The sequence below is a fragment of the Neodiprion fabricii genome, chromosome 2, assembly GCF_021155785.1.
Source record: "Neodiprion fabricii isolate iyNeoFabr1 chromosome 2, iyNeoFabr1.1, whole genome shotgun sequence".
Taxonomy (NCBI): domain Eukaryota; kingdom Metazoa; phylum Arthropoda; class Insecta; order Hymenoptera; family Diprionidae; genus Neodiprion; species Neodiprion fabricii.
Window position 1 is genome coordinate 19,141,015 of NC_060240.1, and position 19,801 is coordinate 19,160,815.

A 19,801-nucleotide genomic window follows, 5' to 3' on the forward strand; every position below is an offset into this window, starting at 1 on the left:
GTAGAACGATAGCAATAGGATAGACGGTAGAACGGTAGCTTAAAACGGTAGAGAGGTCGGGAGAGCAATTGGAAAATTGAAGCTGTTCCTCAACAGGTCGAGCGTAGAATAGCAGTTCGTAGTTCAGCTCGCCGATCTCGCGGTTGTCGTGAGGTGATTCTTCTTCTTTGATTGGTCGCTTGACCCCCACCGCAAATAGGCCATCCCCCTGTGGCGAATATCGGTTACTGCGTGGTCGTACGTTTTCCAAAAATTACCGCCAAATGTTGTGCAATGTGCTGCTCGCGATTTCGTCGTTGACACCAACTCGTACGGTTTCATAGTCGCTCCAGTTTGCAGTCCAGGCTGCCTATCCTCGGGGACTTCTTTGGCAGAGGCACGCACAGGGTGCCTCTCGGTCAAAGTTAGCGGGTGGAGAGTGACGCCTCATTGTTCACCTCCACCGGCTTTTGTACAGGCAGTAGGTAGCTGCCTGTACCTGAGGCCGTGCAGTCAGACGGTTGGCCAAACCGTGGACCACGACCCACACAATCGGTCCTCGTCGATAGGGAGGCGGCTAGTTCCTCTTTGAAGAACGATGCCCCCGGCCGCCGGGAGGATTTTTATCTCCCTGTTCACCGGCAGTGGAGGCGATACGGAAGGTTCGGATGGATGCTACCCCAGGTGTATATAAAGGTGCACCAAGGTAGCCAGTGTAGTCTGGTGAGACCGTCAGTAGGCGAAGTCGTCGAGAGCTGCAAACGGTAGATAGTGGTCCCTTGTTGATCGGGATCGTAGTCGTCCAAGTACCTTGTTAGCTTGCGCCGAAGCGCGAAATAAAGAATTTACAGAAAAGAATTAGTTAAAAGTAGATATTGCCTATTTTGTATCGAGTTCGTTTGGAGTACCCTGCTGAGGACGCGTAAGTTAAAAATAATAGCGGTTGTGTGCCCTTGTGACGGGCGATTCTGAAACGCCACGTTACAATATATATATATATATATATATATATATATATATAAAGAAGAGTACAATTTAGAAATTTTCAGGTGAGTTGAAAAATTAACAACGGAGCCAGGAATCGAACCTAGTATGTAGAGATGTGATAACAAAATAATGAGAAAAGATTCATAGTGTCATCGAAAAAAAGAAAACATTGAATTTTTTTGTAAGTTCAACTTTGACCTCGAATAACCTTTGAAGGAGTGTGACTATCGAAAACTTTGTAAGGACTTTTTTTGTAGAGCGTAAAATTTCCTACAAAAATGTGCTTTGGTCCGCTAATTCAATGAGCCGTTGCACAAATACGAAATTGCAAAATTTAAAAAAATTTATTCCTGTGTTATTTAAACGGGAAATAGAAATTCCCGATGCGCGACCTCTTAATAATAATATAAAGGGCTCCGCTTTTTACAGGCGTCTTTTTACACCTTCTCGGAAGTTTTTATGTGAGGATTTTGAAAAAAAAAATTAGCCGTTTTTTTTGAATCAGCCTAATATATATATATAATCACATGAACCTTATTTATATATATATGTATAAGCAAAAATAAATTCATATATGTATATATTTGAAAGCACATGTATGGTGTTTACCTACATAACAGAAATTATACATATATTGACTTGGATTATCTTATGAATCACTGTATTTTATTTTTAAACCCTATCTCATGTGTCATATATGCATATACCTATATTTATATAAGAAAAAATAGTCGGTTTGCCAATTCTCTGGTGTTATTACCATGGTGTCAATTTTTTGGAGTTGTTCTTAGGGTGTAAGTTCTATAGTGCTATATGGCGGATGTCAATTTTCTGGTGTTATCAACTGGGTCTCAGTTTTTTGGTGTTATTGCCAGGGTGTTAATCCGCTGGTGTTCATTCGCAAGGTGCTTATTCAGCGGTGCGGATTCTTATGGTGTCCATTTCGATGTTGTTATTTCGCAGGGTTCAAATTCCTTGGTGCTGATTTTTATGGTGTCATAATTGTCTGGGCGTCAATACTCTGGTGTTATTCTGAAGGTGTCAGGTTTCGGGTGTTACTGCAATCGGTGTTACTTCGGAACACCAAACTTTTAACACCGGCCGTTAACACTGTAAGTGCCGATGCAAAGTTCAAATATTCGCGGCCTTATTAGGCCACTTAGATGTTAAATTAGAGGAGATCGGTGACGCGGCGCCGAGTAGCGTTAATAGCCGATAAGTTCGCGGTATTCGCTCGGCCAGCGAAAGGGGTAAGATTTTCGGGGACCACGGGATCTCTTTCTCTTTCTCTCCGGGGACATTGAAGAGATCAGTCGCGTGCCAATTTATAATAACTGGAGAAGGAGGAAGGGAGGGTAACGTGGAGTGGATACCGGCGGCCCATCCCGATCGCGTTGAACACCGGAAAATTCCACAAATTAATTCTTCACCAAATCACCATCCGAGAGTCCCCGGAGTTAAAGGAAAGAGCCAACGATCGACGAGGCATCTAGAGAAGATAAGTTGCTCAGACCATTGTAATTTCGCCCCATAGGGATTGTACGGCTAGTGAACCGATATTCTATTATTTAATTGTTGTAAAAAAGGAAAATCGGACGTCGGACTCGTGAAGCAAGATTCCCAGAATTAAATATATATTTGTTTATTTGTATAATCTCACAACACCAAGCATGCACACCAACGGAGTGGACTTTTCGGGACTACGCGTGGTGTTAAAATGGTGTTGATTTTCACACCAAATTTTTTACAGTGTGCATACATTACCTATAAAACAGCCACCTACAAAACTGTCATCAAATCAGATACTACTGCCAAGTATAATTTATTTATAAACTGGATAAACAACATGGCGCTCATGGCGCATCAAAGTAAGAAACCGCCTGATAAATCGGATTATTTAATTTGCCACCCACGCGTTAAAAATCAAATCGTGATCTGTGTGATTTGTGAAGATGCATATCACATTTCTGAATACGATGAAAAAACAAGACATGTCGGGAAGTTTTTAATAATCTGCTCGAAACATGCACATGTGAATCTAACCTCAGAAGTGAGTGAGAAAACATTGAATGAAAATGCAAAAACAATTATCGCGCAAGTAAAACTACATGAGAAAAAGAAACTACAGGATGAAATGCTTGAAAACATCTCCAGTGACCTTTCAAAAGGTGAGACTAGCAAGCAAGACAAAACTCTCCTCGGAGAAGACGAGGGCGTGATATATGCTCTCAAAAATGAAAATGCTCTCCTGAAACAGTTGAACTGTGAGTTACAGGAAAAATGCAAACTCCTGAAAGAATTGAAAGAAATAAACACAGAAAAAGCAGGAAAATCATACGCAAGCATACTCACTGAAAAAACAAGTATAAATCAACAAGTACCTGACATCATAATAAAAGCCATACAATCAGACAAGAATGGACAAACCTACGACACAGTTGTTCAAACTATTTGTGAAGAAACAGCCTTACCAGTGAAACGAGTTTTCAATAAAAAAGACGGCACTACCATTATTAAATGCCAATTTAAAAAGCATACACAAGAAATGCAAGATATTTTGATAGAAAAAATTGGAACAAACTTCGAAATTGAACAAGACAAGCTAAAAAACCCAAGAATGAAACTGGTGGGTATCGAAAATTGCATGAACAAGGAAGATCTAGAATTTGACATCAACGAGAGGAATTTTAGTACGCTTGAAACAAAATTCACTGTTCTGGACACATACAAAACAAAAAACACACAGAAAACGGCAATAATTGAGGTTACGGCTGAAATCTACACTCTCATCAGGAAGAACAATTATAAGATCTATGTGGGACACCAGTGCTGTAGGGCTTATGATGATCTCAACATGAAACCGTGCATAAAAGGCGGAAGGTACGGACATAGCTGGAGAAAATGCGAACTTGAAGTTTGCTTGAAATGTGCAGGAAACCATACATTTAGCGCATGTGACCAGGAAACTGTGAAGTGTACGAACTGTGTTTACGGGAACTCTAAATACTCAAAACATTGTGACGTCAACCACATGGCGACAGACACCAGTAAATGCGAATATTTGAGATATAAGATCTCGAAGTATATTGGAACCACAGATTACCCAACTAAACCCGATATTCCGAGATATATTGACAACATAGGACCAGACAAACACAAGAGGGCGAGCCGAGCAGCTTCACTAGCAGTGATACGTCACCAGAAGGCGCGGGCAACGTAAATATCAAAAGTAGCGTAGCAGAAGGAAATTTTGTCCCCGGCGGGGACTATCACACAACAGAAGATGAAACGAATGGTGAAGAATACACAGGCACAACATTAGAAGAAGAAATTCCTGATTTATACACACTCAACAAATGCCTTAGAAATAAAAATAACATCATATTTTTATTATTGAACATAAGAAGCTTGAAATGCAATTTAGAACTATTAGAGACTTTTGTTGAGAGTGTCAAGACCAAGCCTGATATAATAGTTTGCACGGAGTCTTGGAATTTACCACATGTTGATAGTAATAACCTGAAAGGGTATAACTTGTACTATAACTATGGTCTGATAAACAATTCAGATGGAGTGGTTATGTACGTAAAAACAGAGCTACAGCAGGAAAGTATGGTAGAAGTGTTTGGAAATTTAAAAATAATAACAACTACAATAGTAGTGAACAAAAGAAAGCTCAAGGTATCGGGTATATATAGATGTCACGACTGTGACAAAAGTTTTTTTGTTAATGTAATGAAACAATTTTCAAAAATGCATGCAAAAAATAAAAATCACATAATCCTAGGTGATTTTAATATTGACATTCTAAAATTGGATGACATAGACACAGAAAATTACCTGAACAATTATTTAGAAAATGGGTATACGCCATGCTTCAACAAAATAACAAAGCCCAGTAGCTGTGATCCAAATAAGGGGTCATGTATTGATAATATTTTCGTCAAAACCGAAAAGACGTTCATGAGATCTCTAAAACTAACTACCCCATACCCAGACCACTATCCTCTGCTCTTGCAACTCGGGAACGAGGAAGTTCAGGAAGAAAGCAGGGAAACCGAATATATTAACTATAAAAAGTTGAAGCTCACTTGTGAAAAGACAGATTGGCGTGAAATAATGAACATCCCTGATCCAAATACGGCTACTTACCATTTGATTTCGTTAATTCAAACAGTCATTCGAGAATCTAGTTTCAAAAAAAAGAGAAATAAACTAAAACCTAGAATAAGTTGGATCACTCCAGCAATAATACAATCTACTCAAAACAAAATGAAACTATATAAATTATGGAAAGACGAACCAGAGAATATAGATTTGAAATTGCAATATACAAATTATGAAAAAAGGTTGAAAAAAATTATACAAACTGCTAAGAACTCTCACGACAACCAAGAGCTGTACGCTAAATTGGGGGACAATAAAAAACTATGGAAATTCATCAATGCAAAAATAAATGGTAGTAAGAAACGAAAGAATAATTTTGATTTTTTGAATGTAAATGGGGTAAAAGTAGGGTCAGAAAAAGAAATGGCAAATAGTTTCAACAATTTTTTCAGTACGGTGGGAACATCCCTTGCAAAAAAAATAGTAGCACCAGAAAATCAGATCAGAATGCCTAAATACAACTCGAAAACAGCTTATATAAAACCCACAAGTTGTGGAGAAATTTTCAACACCATCCATGCCCTGAAGCCTAAGGCAGGGGGCGTAGATTGCATAAAAATTACTGTTTTGCAACACATATCCTGGTTCATAAGCCAACCGCTGGAGCACATTTTTAACTTGTGTATCCTGCATTCTGTCTGGCCGAAAGCACTCAAAAAAGCTGAAATCATCCCCATACATAAGGCTGGGGATAAACATCTTGTGCAAAACTATAGACCAATCTCACTTCTGTCTAATATTGCCAAGGTTTTCGAAAAGTTGTTGCACAAAAGACTTTCCAACTTCATCAAGGAAAATGAATTGATCGCTAGCATGCAATACGGTTTTAGACAAGGCAAGGGCACAAAAGATGCGCTGGCTTTCGTCACTAATACACTCTAACAAAATATAGACAAAACGAATGCCACCATTGTCACTTTCCTGGATTTGGCAAAGGCTTTCGACACCGTAAACTTTGAAATTTTGTTTAGGAAATTATACAGATACGGTATTAGGAGAAAGGCATTAGACATTATCAAAAGCTATCTGACAGATAGAACGCAGGTTGTAAATTTAAATAGCACCAAAAGCAAAGAAACAAAGGTTGAAATGGGAGTGCCGCAAGGTTCAATTTTAGGGCCACTGCTTTTTGTTATATACATAAATGATATTTTCGATGAATTGCCACAAGGATGTATTGTTTCTTTTGCTGATGATACTTCGATAATTAGCACCGACTCAACTTGGGAGCAAGCAAGACTCAAAATGGTGAATTATTTAGATAAAATTGGAGACTGGCTCAAACATAACAAATTAACTTGAAATGTAGAAAAAACTGTGTTCATCCCTTTTGGGGCTTATCAAGTCAGCATTCCGACAGAGTTCACAATTACCATTAACGGTATGGAAATAAGGAGAGTACAGAGTACAAAGTACTTAGGGGTTATCTTTGATAGTCATCTCAGGTGGAATTTTCAAATAGAGCACATTATTAAAAAAACCAGATATTTGCTCTACGTTTTCTGGAGACTATCGCATTTCGCTCATAAAAAAAATTCTGGTAATGATGTACCATGAACTTTTTGGAAGTGTAGCTCACTACGGTATAATAGCATGGGGTGGAGCATACGGAAATGTAATGGACTCTCTTGAGAGGGTCCAGCACAGACTATGGAAGATAATTGCACGAAATAATGCTGATTTGACGGAACCTCTAAACATCCGCGAGACTTACACATTGGAGTCACTGCTATATCATTATGACGACTTGAAAACCAAATACACCCAATCGGGGAGCAATACTAGAAACAAAACCATTGCTATACCAAAGACCTCCAAAACCATAGGCTTTAAAAATCATGTGATTCAGGGAATAAAGAGCTATAACGGACTCACGCATGAGCTGAAAATATTAGAATGTAGTAGAAAAAATATAAAGAGGCAAATAAAAAGCTACCAAATATCACAAAGAAACTACTCAAGCACCGAAAAACTACAACAAAAATGATCATTTTATTTTATATTCGCATTATATTTTATTATATTATTATTATTATTATTGATAAACCTTCTTAGTTATATCTTAAATAACTATTTTGTAATTTTTTTCTTTATCTACTTTCGCCAGTCCTGCGCACAGACATGCCAAATGTCTCTGCAGGGTATATATTATTGTCCTTGGGACTATTAGTCTTAAGTCAAGTATGTATACGATGTAAATTGCTGGTTTAAATATACTAAATATACTAATGATGATTTTAATATACTATAACTAATGACGACAAAAAAAAATCGAAATCAAATTTGAAATTGAAGAAAAAAAAAAAAAAAAATTTGTTGAAAAAAAAAAAATTGGAGCACGCGGTACTTGGCAGGCCCATGTTTATATTGCCATCATAACATTTGTATAGCTCGACTTGTATTTTCTTGTGCTCGTTTTAAAAAGGCCCGCTAAGTACCACTACCTCCAATTTTTTTTTTATCAGTAAAAATTTTTTTTCTCTCAGTAAAATTTTCATTTCAGGTTTTTTTTTTGTAATCATTAGTTTCTAAATAACTTATACTTGGGAGTAGTATCTGACTTGATGACAGTTTTGTAGGTGGCTGTTTTGTGGGTGGCTGTCACATTAATATAATTGGCGAAAGGTTTTTGCACCAGAGGTGCTTTTTGGGGATATCAGTACTTTTTGCGGGATTTCGCTTGAACATTTGAAAATTTTGCTCGCTTGCTACGCTCGCTCAATAGATTTTTGGGATACAGAATAAATATTTTAGACAAAAATAATCGGTGGAAAAGCCAAGTTAGAGCTTTCTCATAATTACATGTATCAGGTCCAAGGTCTTCTACACATTACGAATAAGAAATGGTGCTATTTTATAGTTTGGACGCCGAAGGGATTGATTTTTGATAAAATAAAACGTGACGATGAATTTTGGACCGAAAAAATAGAGAACAAGTTAGCAGATTTCTTTCACTTTTGTTTGTTGCCCGAGATCGTAGATTCTAGACGCGCCCGACAACTCTCAATCCGCGAACACGCTCATATTATCGAAGCCCAGAAGGCCGCGCATAAGAAACAGTAAATTCACGACCGACAGACGACAAAAAACTGTAATATGAATATATGTACATATGTACATAAATACAATAGCTTTGTATGTATTGTGACGTGGTATTTCATACCCCGTCACTTTGTTTAACTATCGCACTTCCCTAGGTACGAATATCGCTGAAAATAACAAAAGCACGTCTGAGGCCAATACTCCAAAAATGAACGACTAATTATCTTTAAGTTGAATTCTCTCTATTAAGCTAATTTTATTCTATTTTCTAATTCTGTAACGCTCTACGAGAACCATCTACGAGACCTCCGCTTCGAGACACCAGGACACTGTCTGACAGGAGTCACGTACCAGCTTGACACCGACCACCACCGACTACAGACGAACTAATACCGCTGAAACCACTCCCGATAGATGCCTATCTAGTTGTCGAACAGGGTCGTGCGTGATGCACAAACAGTACCTACAACTATTTGAGACTTATCGGCCGGGAGCCGAACCGCGAATTAATGCTTCTACCGCTCGGATGCATCGCCAGACGGCGTACAGGGCTGTGCGTCAAACACACAACAAAGCCTCCCGTCGACGATACGTATCAGCCTGGAGCTGAACCGACCATGACACCTACTAAGTCGTTGTCTATCAAATAGAGGACGGTTTTCTCTTCACGAACCGCCCTATCGAAGGACTGCGGCGTGGAATAGGCTAGACTATGCTGACCACGTGGATCTGGTGGATATAGTGTGGAGATCCGGGTTGAGGGCCATCACCACCAGATCGTTCCGGCATGACGGCTTCAATGACCGAGGGCCGGGATGCGGCGTCGACGAAATAGCTACAACGGGGAGTACCAGTAAAGCAAGGAGTGGGGTACAGTCGGTCGTAAGTCCAAGATATCGGTGACGGAATATTGTCGCACACCTCAATATCGCAACACATGAGCGGTACGACCTCCCCTCTCACCAACGATACCGCACAGCTGAGGAAAAACATCTCTGACCACCTTCCGACGTCCCGATACCTCGATACCTGTCGTCGAGGGAGAAGAAAAACAAGCGGCGAGGGATTATCGCCGCCTATCCGTAGACCAGACCTACGCGACCTGCTAGTCCAATTAGAATATCGCAAATTTGGGGAAAAATCACGTGACAGCAGCACGGTGAAAATCAGGATCATCGCTCGTCTCGACACTCCACGTTCAGCTTTCACTCTAAGAAGACGTGCTATCGCTATATCGTACCGCTATTACTATCTCTTGTATCTTTTGTATCTCTTATATCGTAGATTCAGTTTCTCGCTTTTGTTACCGCATCTTCGGTGCCGTCTCTATCTTCTTTTTACGAAAGTGAGGTTCCTTTTCTATTTTGTGAAGCCACGAGATTACTTGCAATATATCGTATCTTTATCTCTCTCTTTCTCTTTATCTTGCAGTTGTTCTGCGTGAGCCACCTGGGCTCCTACCTTATTCTCTATTATCTCTTATCTTGTCCCTTTCTGTTTCTTATAGCAAGTAACTTCGCGACTGGTTAACTATTACTTACGCAATGTTATTGACTATCGCGTTATTTTTTTATCGTTCTCTTCTAGAATATCTAAATGTCTAATATCGCTGTATAGCAGCGTGTTCTGTTAAATGATCAATTCTTATCTTAGTTATTGAGCATTACTGTTTCGCTATACTTTCTTTGATTATTTCATAACTGTCTCTTTACCTATTACCTTTGATTGATTTATCTTAGTGAGTGTACCGCGTGAGCAATGTTACATCGCCGCGGGGTCCCGCTCGTCGTTCATTTGACATTGGAGTATTGTGCCGTATCGCATAACATCTTTTTCATTATTTTCTTCGCTAATATCGCTGATCGTAGTTGTCTGTAGTCTCTTTGGTTTGTCGCATGTCGCATATTAATTCTCTTGAATACTATTTGTCTTAATCCCGAAGTTATCTTTTATCGTACCGAATATTACCGTTCTTTTTTCTCGCACTTACCGCAAACTAGAGACTACGTATTATCTGTTTGTATCCATATTTTATAATAATTTTCTACTTGACCTGTTTCCTTGAATTTACCTCGTAATTCGTAATTCCCTGTCTCTGTTACATTTCTGACAATTCTGGTAATGTGATAACTATTACAATTTCTGTATTCCGCGTGGTTCTTATAATCGCTTTTCATATTTTATGGTTGACGTGATCAATGCTTAATTTAAGTACCGTATACCTTTTTCTGTTCGGCCTATTCATTATAATACCGTGTTAATCATTACCTCAAATCATAGTATCGCGAGCCGACGCATATTTCCCGCTTATTCTGAAACTGCTCTGTTATTTGTTAAATCTCTCGCTCAACTTTTCTCTGGCTGTAAATATTGTTAATTATCGCATTTGTCTTAATAGTATCTCAATCTCTTTAGTTATTTGCTTGTTATCAAAATTTATCGCTTCTTAATCAATATATTCGATAATATTTCTGCTTCACCTGTTTCTTATTTTATCTATTGGATTCAACCCCTTCCCTCTACCATCATCTTGTCTATACTGAGCAACCTGTGCAAAACCGTCGTAGAACCTGACCTTACCTTTACCTATTACCTTTACCTTCACCTTTATCTTTTTCTCTAATTATCTATTTTCTGACGCATGTGCGTCTGGCGCCCAACAATCATATCTTTCCCTTTTCTCATCTCACTATATCTAATTATTCAGGTTAGTGACTGCGCCGTAGGGTAACCAATTATCTCATTTCTTCGTTTAACCCTCGCGAAAAATCGTTTTAAATGGTTACAGTATATAGCTTACGTGCAATACTTCTGTGATTTATGTTTAGTTAGTTTTGTGTATTACTATGCCAAGAATTTGCTAGTCATATCGTTATAATTATATATCTGATTATTCATTCCAGGAATACTTTCTGCAGTCTGAGCAAACTGCGTGTATACCTATATTTTATGTAAATATTCTATAGCCTATTTTTTCATTACTATCTGTGACCTGCACTCGTGACGTACCACTTTCTATAGTTTGCGCTTTCTGTAGAATTTATTTAGCCATATAATGTATACAATGCTCGATGCCTTGTTATGACATTAATTTTCTCTATCAAGATTACTGTCATGTTTCACTTATACTGTTTCAATTTAATTTCTATGAAATCCTTCTCATACAGATTTCGTGATTATGTTTATCAAGTTTCGACGAGTTCTATTTCACTTTTATCATTTTATATTATTTTTTATCATTCTGTATTTGTTTGGTGCAAACCCGATCATGGTTGGGAGGTAGGGACGGGTTAGGTGGATCTCTGTTTGATAGCGACCACCACGTGCTGGGACCTGGGAGATTGATGACATTTTCGTTGTTATATCATGAATTTGCTAACAGCTATTCGTTGCAATTTTCAATTTAAAATGACCTGTGACCCCGTGTGGCCGGTATTCATAGTTACGTATTATTTTCGAGACTGTATTAGGAGCAGCTCTCTGCCGATCAAGCTATGCTTTGAGCTGACTCAAGACAGTCCTGCAAATCGAACCTGACTATGAATACCGGCTATTAGACTATTACCAGTGACGTGATCGCATTGTGTAGAAATACGGACGCCGGTGAATATAATTTTCGTTGAAATATTAAGAATGTATATCTATATCAACATACGTACGGGGAATTCTACGTCACGTCAATCAAAAAATGACCTCGTATTTTGTCAAACTTTTCATACTTTTTTTCACGTGAAATAAAGGTAAAAAGAATCAATACGCATTTTGGTATTCGTCCGAATTATGTTTGTTTTCGAAAGTTACAAGACAATCATTCAATGTTGATGTAAAAGGAGCGCGCATATATCCGGTTCTATTCGACGTGAAGACATCATTTACAGTGCGTTCGGAAGGTGAACGAATAAGCTTTCATAAAAAAAATGTAATGTTGAACATTATTGAAAATCCTAATTTTTATAAACAATTCAAATCTTTGACGATTTTTACCTCATTAATGACAAGTTTTTGAATTATAAAAAATTAATTTCGGGTTCCTTATTGAATTCTGCATTACTAGTAAATTTTTCAAGTGGAATCTGAAAGGAGTCTATTTTTTTTCTATTATTCATCAGGTGCTGCGTCGTGCCGAGCGCAACACACTGGGCTGTTTGAAAATATTTGAAACCGAATGCCCGTGAGGGGCGGAAGAGGCTAGCCCGTGTCACCCGCCCCACTCCGGCGACAGCTCGGCTGCTCCGTTTCACTTGCTTCTTTACTCTCTCTCTCTCGCCACGGTTAACACGGGAAGCGGAGTAGCCCGCGCTTTCCAGCTAGGCAACGACCTTGATACAAAAATGTCGGGCAAAACTTATAAAACTGAAACGTCATGGTCAAAAATCATCAGTCGCCCGACACCTCTGACAACGTTTCACACCGCCTACGAAACTGACACCTCTGAGCATTCGGTTTCTCGAGAGCCCAGGTCTTCGATTACGTGGAAATTTTGGAAAATAAGAATTCGTGTTCGCTACATCTGGTGCGTGTCACCATGGAAGAAATAATAACGATACAGAAACCGGTGGCATCCGACGAATCGATCGCACACTCTGAGACTCATGCTCATCAGCTGTTTGCATCGTCTACCTTCCAGGACAACGATGAAATCCGTCTTGTTCTTCAACATCAAGACTTGTGCCTACTGCCTGGTAAAAGCTCTCTGCACATTCATGGAAAAATTACAATGGATGATGATGTGACTGCATTGGTGACTACAAAATCGATCAGTATGGCTGTTTGTAATTTATTTGAGGAAGTTAGCTACGAGTTGTACAGTGTGGAGATTGATAGGTATAAAAATGTTAGTATCACCAGCGTTATAAAGGGTTTCTCATCCTTGAGTCCGGGCCAGCAATATAGTATGGAGAATACCGATTGCCGGTTGCTGCCTTATATCAAACTGGCCAATAAACTGTAAATCCAGCTACTTAACTACATTGCCAAGGATCCGGCTATATCTATGAGTTTTTGTTCTTGGAAAACGTACGTATATCCGATGCTCCCGTCAACGACGCGACATGTATGAGCGGTCAAGACATTGACACAGCTGGAGAATACGAGATATGTTGTTGTGGGATTTCAAACTGCAAGGAGAAATGGTCCACAAAAAAATGCCAGTGAATTTGATCATTGCCGAATCAGAGATGTAGAACTCTTCCTCAACCCGCAGTGTTATTCCTACAGCAATTCGAATTTTCATATATCCAATAATCGGTACGCCATTCTCTATGATATGTATATCCGGTTTCAAATGGCCTCCTATAGCAAAGGAGCTGAACCTTTGCTATCGAAGCGTGAATTTATAAATCAAGCTCTTCTCATCGTTATCGATTGCTCGAAATAGAATGAATCGTTGAAAACCGGACCGTTGCATATTCGATTAAAATTTGAAGCAAGCGTGGAATTTCTTGCAAATACAGCAGTCTGTTGAATGATCTTGCACGATCTTATTGTCGAGTACAGCCCATTCAGTGGCACGGTCAATTTTGGAATAAGATGTTTAATTATTATCACGTAAATAAAGAAAATATATGTAAGATGTTTTGTTCAATTTGAAATAAGATGATCTATCTTTATCATTGCCTACAAGCTGAAAACAGAATGTAATTGCTCATAAATAAAAAAACATTTACTCCAAACATCCAACCGTTATTTTTTGAAACGTTCTACTTCACCCACCACATGAAAAAAATAGCCATCTTGCCGCAGTTACGTCCAGCATACCAGCTCTCTCTATTTTTCATACCCGCTTACTCTCCCACAGTTCTCATATAAATATCGTGGTCTCTGTCCTGTCGTCTTATCTCTATCTAGTCTCACTCCATTCACTATCGCGCTTGCTCATCTAATTCTATTCCCTTCCTTCAGCATCTTCACATTTCTCCTGCATCCGTACGTTTTTTGTCTCGAGATTCATTCGTATTCTAACTCTCAAGAACCTCAGAGCTAAAGCTCCCAAATAGTTTCGTACAACACACTTCATTCTTACCTCTATCTCGACTTCTTGCAATTAATATATACTTGACATCACTAATAAACTCAACGTTATTCAATCCTCAATCCCAATTCCAATTGTCTTAGTACATAAAAGTGAAGCCAAACCAGGTTTCTTCTATCGCTCAGGAGTAATTCTAATTAAAAATAAAAAAATTCCAACCACATTCACCGACGTAACACGGCAAGCATTTGAAACAATGCAGAGTCGATCGATATAACATCGATTGATCGATAAAAGGTTGGGGGGCGCCACATGTGACAAATCTACGGCAACACTTCTGCCTAGTCACACCAGCTGTCGATAAGGCCGGAGGTAACATCACCTTGCGGTGGATATTGGGCGCACAACAGACCCGATTGGTAAAACAGCGACTGGTGGCGCCAACAATGTTATTGCTCTTATCGGTAATAATTTCTTCGGTAAATTATCTGCCATCTAACGGTAAGAATTTAAAATGTCTGCTTATCCGACTACAAAAAATTTAAAATGGATGCTTATCTGATAACACATAAATCTCATTATTAAACAGTCTGTCAGTTAAATCGAGTAGAACACAGGTGGCGCCATATATGATAACGTTCCCGTCAGTAACACTATCGTAGGTTAAGCCAACCCCCTAACGGGTAACATACCGACCGTCGGTATGGCAGGAATCAGGGCGACCTGTTCGGTACGCAGCCATTTTATGTCTCAGAACTCTCATATCCTATTCACTGGGAAAATACTGACGTTACGACGATGAATTTTTGCTCTTCTCAAAGCATTCAAATGATACATTAAAGGGTTAGGAAACGCGTAGGAGTTACTTAAGTCGTTGACGAACACACTTTTGTCATATAGTGTTGAAAACTTTCGCAACTTGTATTCGAAAATATGGAATAGAATATTATAGATTAAACCTAACCGATATATGATCCAAAAGAATTATTTCATGTCAATAATTACCCGATGACCACCGGAGTAAAATGATGTAATTATATATCTATAAGTCATCAATGGACAGCACTCATAAATAAAGTTCAGTAGAACTAGTTATCAAATTTCCCATCAAGAATGCACACTCATGTTTCTTGGCGTCCTTAAGCTCTTGACACAGACGGCAGCCCAGGAACACAACAAATATTTTCTAACACGAAAGTCTGGGGCAATGTTACCTATTTTGTTTCCATAAAAAATATGAATCCCTAGGACTGCCAACATGTCCTACATGTTCATATTACCCTAACTTACCCTACACCTATAAGCCCTGAGTTGGTTCTTGCCCTATGATTATATTAGTTCCACGAATTTAAAGTTGAAAACTGTAACACGTATTCTTGAGAGCATGAAATATATTCTGTAAACGAAAATCAGTTTTTGTAACCCAAAAAAATGAATATCTCTCCTCTTCCCTTGAATAAGTGTTTCCACAATACAATAAAATGTTGCAAACCTTTGTAAGACCGAATGTGTTGTAAAATTCTTTTACAGGCCTCAGTGTTTGAATAATATCACTTTTGCTACAATATTGGAAAACAGTCAAACGGAGAGTTTCATAACACCATTGTAAACATACCACTAGTTTAATGTCACCGCATTAAAAACTATGTACTATGTACTATGTAGCAATTTCTATATTGTTTAGATGAGTGGGCCAACGCAGTATTTTTGGTACCGTACCACGCTGATGATATCGGAGGATATAAATTCGCCAGAAGTTTTCAACTGGAAAATAGCACTAGCACTTGTGGTTGCCTGGATTCTAGTCTACATGTGTATGATCAAGGGCATCGCATCATCTGGAAAGGTGAGTTGGTAGTAAGATTGATTGATGTCAGTGGATTTGAGTTATATCTTAATTTAACGGTTCCCATGATCTATTAGTCTATAAAAAATTAAGAGGAACATTCAAATTTGTTGTAATCCAACCGCAAGAAAAAAAGTTTGATATTCTGGTAAACATAGGTATATCAAATTGCAGTGAAACTACCATTTACAGTTGTACTTATGAGAAATGTAACATGACTATTTTCAATTTTGATACTAAAACTTTAGAAATTGTTTCAAGTCACTTACCATCAGTCCACGTACGTTGAAGTCATATTGAATTTGAATTATATCAAATAATGCAGTTGCTGGAATTCACGGAGCTTCGATATTGATATATGAATCTCGTGTTCAGTAATTGAAGGATTTTTTCTTTCTTTTCTTACGAAAATCTTAAGACACGCTAACCTTTGCCACCCAAAATATACTTCTAATTGGAAATTCACATAAAGACCATTGCTTCAAGAATCCCTGTGAGTAACAAAAGGATATATGCACTCATAACTCCTGAGAAAATCAATTTTTTTTTCGTATTTTCGAATAGCCTCATCTTTCAAGAACCTTTCAGGACCTTTTCTGTAAAGAAATTCGAAAAATTGTGAAAGTCACAACTTGCAGAGTGAATCAGCACTCGTGGCAAGTAGAACACCAGTAGGCGAGATACGACAGTTCTAAATCAATATGGCAGCACACCGGTCGAACCGGTTACGATACCAACTTTACCGACAGTTGGTAGGTTACCGACGAGGGGTGAGAAATCACCCCTGTTGACGGTCGATTTTGACCGATAAGATGTTCGATTGCGAGATTTTTGCTTTCTGACAAGTAGAATTTCTATCCATAGGGAGTCCCATTGTTTATATTTACCGTCAGTTTTTACTGATGAGAAGACTTATCATCAGTTTTTTGCTGTCGGCTGAGTTCGATGATGAGACTTTTTTCTTTCGGATAAGTAGAGATCTCAGTGGTGGGATTACCATAGGTGGTGCCACCTTTATTGATCAATCTTTGTTCCATTTCATCAGCGTCAATCGATCGGGTCTGCTTAATTTCCAATGTTCACCGCAAAACAGCTACACTTTTATTGGATGGTGGTTTAGGAAGTGGGTGGAAATATCACGTTTCAAAATAATAATCGAATACTTTAGATAGATGTTTTTTACCTAACATAGCTGTATTTTTTCAGTTGTTTTTTCCTCCACTTTTCCCATAAAATTTCTGTCGAGTCTTATTTGGTAGGCAATTATGGTGTAGGAAGTGGTATTATCTATAAATCAGTTGATGTAAGATGTTGGATTCGTAGAAAAGCAGAATTTTCTGGACATACAGCCTTTGAGGTAGTGCCGATGATGGATGGCATCAGTCTGAAATGTAGGGATGTCCTAAAATACGGAAATGTTGGCTTTGAGGGAGTGGTGAGAATAAGCTCGGTTGGTGGCATTGTAAGTGACCAGTGTAGAAAGTAAAGTGAATTCGGTGAAATCAACCTCGTCAGTCCTTTGGAAAGCCAGCTGACGATGATTTCCCACCTGGATTTGGTGGAATATACAACGCTACAAACTTAAAACTTATTAGAACGAAATTCGCAATACGTGTTCTTACCACCCACAGTGGGGCCGGATCCCAGAACTCTTGCCAAAAGTGGAAAAAACTTTTTGGTTGTAGATTTTCTTACCGCTGGGTTGGCTACAAGGACCTCAAAAATACTTGTTCTTTTCTTCATACAGTCCTATTGCTTGTATACGCTCTGCGATACCAGATGAAAATTCAATTTCTTTGTTCGAAAAGTAAAAACTTCCACAGAGTTCCATACACTCACCTTTGGAAGGTTATAGATAAAAGTGTCAGCTATCAAATTAGATAAATTGCAACTACAAAAAGTTGCAATAACTTGACTTTCTTTTTTTTTTTGAGGTTACCACGATGAAGTGTATTTTGCTATGTGATAAAACTTGAACAAAACTGTCTATAAAGATGACGAAACGGCCTGAAATTTGATACTCAGAAGTTTTTCGGGCACATATTATAAATCTGTCTTCAGATTTCGAATGTTTCAAAATGGCGGATCCAATATGGCAACTATAATATTAGAAACACTTGCAAAGTAAGTGGAAATTAGTAGTAAAGGAGGCAAGAATGTAGAGAGAGAATGAAAGAAAGTATCAGAAAGAGGAAAAGGCGAAAGGAGGAAGAAATCGTAAGAGATGTGTATAGTAATAGACTTACAGCTAGCGATGCTGGATGTGTGTAGAAATTTAGAGCAATATTATTTGTTTACGATCAAGTTTCATCCCTTGAATCTACGTGTACGTACGATCAAATGAGTATTAGTAGATTTGCGATAACTATAACGTTTTGTCCATAAATGATTTCTTTGATTTATGGCAAACTACTTGTAGGTACACCTGTGTACACGGTAACAAAGAGATAAGACAACGCTATTACTCTCTTTTTCCCACTTACAAATGAAAGTAGAAAAAACAAATAAAATAACACTCTCCTTTAGTTTTATTTAATACGGGTTTTTGAAATTGATTAAGTTGAAATATTGTGCAACTAGAAAGCAGAAAATATACTTCGGTGCTCTCCTATTGGCACTAAGACGAATTTTCAATTATCAAGGCACGCATGCGGCGTACGGATGGAAGAGCACCGACGGTGATTTTTTTTCTTTCTAGTTGCAAAATATTTCAACTAGCTCAATCTCAAAATCACCTGATTCTATACACAACCTAAACGCAACCCAACCTAAGCTGTCCCAAATATTATCCTACACTCGCCTCGACATCACGAAACCGCAATTATATTCAATACAATTTCAATTGTACTCAACTCAACTTAAATAACATTTAAACGATACGCAACTCGACACAACATAAACTAAATCGTAACTGAAACTTAACGTAACTATAATTAATTGCTCGATAACCCAATTCAAAGTACCTTAAAGTAATCCTAATCTTAACTTACAATTAGATCAACTAAACAAAATCTACAGAGCTCAATATTACGCAAAACTCAACGAAACAAATTCCTCAATTGTAATTCAGATGCGACCGAAACTTAATAACACAAACTTTGGATCGCAATCTCTACCTAAACAGACACAACGAAAACGCCATCCTTAATCATTACTTAATAAAAGATCACAAACGCAATCTCAACTAAACGTAATCACAATGCATCCAAAGTTGAAACTTTCTCAAAGTCCTCAAAGACGCTATTTGCCAATTCGAACATTCCATTTTCGGCAAATCCCAACCTATATGAGAGGTGACAGTCAAAAACACGATACTGCGACTCGACTCTGTACAGCGAAATTAGGGCTGTACGTAAATTTCATACGAAAAATACGCAATTCACCAGCAGTCGCAGTCACCAAGAAAAAGAATCGGCAAACGAATTTCGAGTCCTTTCCAACAACGCAAATCCAAAATGGCTATCCGTTATCCGGCAAGTTTCGATTCAATTCCTCTCGAAATTCGATCGCAAGATTATCAGCAGCGCTTACCGTTCCACATCCACGCAACAAATTCTCTACCCCCTTCGTGATATTCGGTGATGCCATTTTCAAGACTCCAAAAAGCGAACTCGCTATCGAAACTTTATGATTCCGCGACCATCTTGCACGATCGCCAAAACTAGAGTTCCAAAATCAACGACCTGTCTACAATGATCTCGGTACGCTACTTTCTATGTGACGTTATACCCGCAAGAATACGCAACAATTGATCTGTCATCAATCTCGTTGTTTGCGCAAATCGATGCTTAACGCTAGATCGCAATTTC

General features: G+C 38.4%; 1 protein-coding gene across 1 annotated transcript in view; it reads left to right on the top strand.

Annotated features, from left to right (window-relative positions):
- The window catches only part of LOC124175102 (sodium-dependent neutral amino acid transporter B(0)AT3), a 554,844-nt gene that overhangs the window by 283,417 nt on the left and 251,626 nt on the right, over positions 1–19,801 (top strand). Inside the window, exon 9 of the mRNA XM_046555003.1 lies at positions 15,831–15,992. Within this exon, the coding sequence (XP_046410959.1) occupies positions 15,831–15,992 (162 nt within the window). The remainder of the gene's footprint in view (positions 1–15,830; positions 15,993–19,801) is intronic.